Source organism: Pholis gunnellus (genome assembly GCF_910591455.1).
Source record: "Pholis gunnellus genome assembly, chromosome: 5".
NCBI classification, from domain to species: Eukaryota; Metazoa; Chordata; class Actinopteri; order Perciformes; family Pholidae; genus Pholis; species Pholis gunnellus.
In genome coordinates, this window is record NC_136531.1 from 11,509,123 (window position 1) to 11,513,252 (window position 4,130).

At 42.4% G+C, this 4,130-nt stretch overlaps 1 protein-coding gene across 2 annotated transcripts; it reads left to right on the top strand.

The window, feature by feature from the left end:
• The first annotated feature begins 1,803 nt into the window (after positions 1 to 1,803).
• On the top strand, positions 1,804 to 3,586 carry LOC306695885 (uncharacterized protein). Of its 2 annotated transcripts, XM_079159315.1 has the most exons (6): positions 1,804 to 1,921; positions 2,021 to 2,077; positions 2,516 to 2,665; positions 2,800 to 2,835; positions 2,935 to 2,973; positions 3,113 to 3,586. In XM_079159315.1, exons 1-6 carry the CDS (start codon positions 1,847 to 1,849, stop codon positions 3,440 to 3,442), a joined length of 687 nt encoding a protein of 228 aa, XP_079015441.1. In that variant the 5' UTR covers positions 1,804 to 1,846; the 3' UTR covers positions 3,443 to 3,586. The 2 variants fall into 2 exon arrangements, with proteins under 2 accessions (XP_079015441.1, XP_079015442.1); XM_079159316.1 differs by lacking the exons at positions 1,804 to 1,921; positions 2,021 to 2,077 and adding an exon at positions 2,347 to 2,429.
• Positions 3,587 to 4,130: the final 544 nt, after the last annotated feature.

Below are 4,130 nucleotides of genomic sequence, written 5' to 3' on the forward strand. Positions count from 1 at the left end.
TGCGTCAGTGATATAATGGTTAGCTGTCCAGGGTTTCTCCTCGCTTTATGGTGCATGCTGGGACGGACTCCAGAAACACCTGTATCGACAGATATAAGGTGTCTTTTTCTGGCCACATCACTGAAAGCTCCAGCTGTTACAGTACATGTGCACAGCTATTCTTGGATGAAATGTAGATCTTTGACTGACAGTAAAAAAACCTCCAGCTTTAGTCTGCACCCTGTGCACTCGTGTATACTTGCAATCCCTGACTGTGCAGCTGAGAAGACATACAGTAAATGTTCAAACACGTTACTTGGGGTCATCGCCATAACTTTGCCCAATTGTCTGTGTTTTTGTCAGGAGTGACATCGTATACCAGTATACCATTTCACCATTATACCAGTTCCCATGAATAAGAGTATACGCCACACAATTGGAGTATAAATGAAAACTCGTTGATGATTATATGTCAAATCCAGGGCATGTTATGTTCCATTGATTACTTTGTGTGTTGCTGTCATGTCCCTCTTTGCTATGTTTGGTTTGTTACGTGTCATTTATTCGTGTTTAGCGTTTACTGTTTTATCTTGTTACTTCCTACCTTTGTGTGTTTTCCCACCAGTTTTGATTGTCTGCCTCGCTCACGATTAGTTTCCCCTGTTCCTCATTAGCTCTGCACTCACCAGACCTCCTGCTCACCTGCTCTCCTCTTACTTCCCCAATCACTCTTTCACTATATACCAGCCCAGTTCCTTCGTTCGTCTGTCAGTTTGTCTTTGCTGTATAGAGTTGTGGTTTGTCTGTCTCCTGACAGAGCTGCTTTTGGGACTTTAAGGCCTGTAAGACTGTTTTCATGAATTAAAGTGTCTTCAATGTATTAGCCTGTCTCTTGAGTCTGCTTTTGGATCCTTCCTGTCTGTGCTGTGCTTCACAGCACCCTTTTCTGCCGTTATACTTAATACAGCCAATGACTTCCCTTTTTTGATTGGTTGTTTCACGTTGTGGCTCCAGTATGAAGATGTTTCATATTCTTTTCTACCTTGTTAGGTTTTTTTTCTGTTTCGTTGCACATTACACATTTGGTTTGACCATAATTACATCAGCGAGACACTGACACATCAGCCGCACCCACAGGTGCTCAGAGTAACAGGAAAACCACAAGTCCTGGGTTCTTATATGTTTATTCATTTCTGTAGACATTACTGCATCATAATTGAAGCAAAACAGGCAGTTTGGGCCATTCAGTGGATTTTCTTTGGCTTCCACCCCATTGCTTCATTCACACCAGAAGATTGTTTTTTTTTTCTGTGATGTGATTGGTTGTTTCACTTTGTGAGCAGAGCATAAGTCAATGCCTGCTCTCATAGTGCCTTAGTAAATCTACTCTGATGTGCGCTTTGCGGACATTCCCTGAAGAATTGTATTGATCTTGTGAGAATCATTTAGTTTTTGGAAATGATTATCTTAATCCTATCATGTTTTACCATCATGGTGTCTGCAGTACCAGTAAGTAGCTCATTTATTGACCATATTAAAACATTAGGAGTTTGAACATTTGGCTTAGCCATTATGTGAAATCTGCTGTGAATCTGCAGCAGATTTCAAAATGCTGTGAAATCTTCTTTTATATTTTTAGGTCCATTCGAATGTCCTTCCTCCCCTGCTTTCACAAGGAGGAGCCACTCAAGCTCAAAGAGTTGTTGAAGCCACAAACCAGCCACTTGATGGTCTGACGCCGGCCCCTCTATCTCCTAATGTGGTGCAACCACAGCCTGGGGTCCCTCAGCAGCCGGGTCCCCAGGATGGCCCCCAGTTCCTGCCTCCCACGCAACACTACACATGGCCTTCATTAGGGGGCAGTCCAATGATCATTCCTCTGCAGCCGAACATTCACGGATCTCAGCCTGCTGACCAGCCGACACTCGCCCAGCAGCCTTTGGTAGGGCACAAAGGAATGAAAAAACAACAACTTACAAACAAAATTCAGTGATTCAGAATGCAACTAATTTAAAGTTGTGGGTTGTTTTTCTTCCTCCAGATTTTCCCTCCATATAGATACATCCCGCTTTTCTCATCTCCCTATAGGAATCAACTGGTAAGAAACTTTGTTTTCATAGAAATACACTGACTTTGTTTTCTGGGACTGATCCTCCCATGCACTGCAAAAAGTACTGCATGTACTGTTCTGGACTGAACTATAGACTGCAGATGCAAGCTTCAATCACAACCTTGAAAGATTTTGCCTGGGGTTCTTTAACATGTTTCTACAGTTGTGATTTGTTGAAATCTGAAATGACGACAGTGTTGTGGAAATACAGACATGGGTACTTTACTGCAATCTGTCACTTGATTTATGACTCTGAGATGGAAACTTGGATGCTGTTTATCCTTTCAACATGATTTTGAAGTGATATTGTAATTGTATCAAAATGCCTGAGTTGTGGAAGGTAAGACTTGCAGTGTTGTATTGTCTCAGTGCAGAAACTGTTGACAAATATCAAAATATAAATGTCTATTCTTTTTTGTCCTGCAGTTCTCTCCATATGGATTCCCAATGATTCTTGAATCGCCTCTTCCACAAACACCAGCAAATCAACCACCGAACAGTCCGGTGATACCTGCAGAAACACCTTCTGGAGCTGCTCCCTTGGGAGATGTGCCTCAGCAAGTGCAGCAACAACAGGTCTCTCCACCTGTTTTTGTCGATAGAGTCAGACAGTGTTCATATAATAAAGAAAATAACATATTATACTTATAAATTTGGAAGAGCAGCAAAGTAAAAATCTGCAGTATACTCAGACTGATTTTCTTCCACAGAATCCCCAAATTGTATACATGCTCCAGAAACCCAAGGTAAATGCAAAATACACCTTGATCACGATTAATGCTCAGACTGTTTTTGTAATATTCTTTCTGCTTGAGGTTTATTTGACATTTGCTCTCGTTCTCCAGAGCTCTCCACTTGGCAGTCTGAGCTCAGAGGAGCTCCAGGTAAAACAGCCAAGATTTGTATCTGTCTCTCAGCTTGTTCAAACAATCTGCTCTGAACTCAGTGATCCCACTGATGATCCAATTTCCCCCCCTCCCCATGGCCTCTTACTGTATATCTTTCCTCTCTTGTTTGTTTTAGATGGCAGCTAAAATGGGCCAGCTGGGTGTGTTCCTGAACACTGTGCTCGCAAACTCGCCTGCAGGAGCAGTTCAGCCTGTGAGCCAGGGTGCTGGGCTGGTAAACCCAGTGCAGAAAGTCGTTGTGCCAACTGCGGGGACCTCCTCGGCTGGACTCCAACAGACACACGGGCCAGCAAGCTCTGGACCACAGCCGAATGCTAACGGGCTCCCTTCAGGTTTGGAGAGACCAACGCAGGAGGCAGCCACTGTGAAAGCACCTGTTCAACCCACACAGGGAAAGCTTGTCTGCGACTGCAGCAACCGGCAGAGAGAACCCATAACACACTGAGAAAAAAAGTTTTCCTTTTTATTATTATAATAAAGAATAAACCTACATTGTTTCAACTTTTTCAAATGTGCTTGTCTTCATGCTTTTTGTTTACATTTATCATCTTAAACCTGTTAGGTAGCATATGAGTACTGAATACAAGCTGCAAACACAACATTGACATATTATCAGCTTTAAGTTGATATGGTGAACATGTCACACATCTAGCAGACAGAGTAATGATTGCAGTACTTTTCCCTGATCAATAAAATGTCAATATTCACTCTCCTTATCGCTGTGTCTTGATTTCCTCCAACTCTTATGGGAAATATCTGGGTCTTTAACAGCTTAATGCTCCACTTTGATCACGAGCCTGTTGCTAACTGTCTGTCTGTTGTGCATGAAATGTACACTTGGTTTTTAGCGCTTTAAAGCTGAAAACGGGTTTGATGACAGCTGTGAAACTGAACCAAACCGTTAGAGCTGAGAGGAACTGCTGAATTGGATGATAACTCTCTGTGGGTTCATCACTCCGAGCGACAAATATGAATTATAGCAGCTTTAATATATTTAGTTTCATGCACATGCCATTCAATTGGCACTGTGACTTTCTTTGTTGCAACTGATTTTCTCAGCAACGCCCTGATCATGTTCCTTCAGTAATGCACATCACAAACTGCCCTGCAGCAGTTTTTGCTATAAACACAAG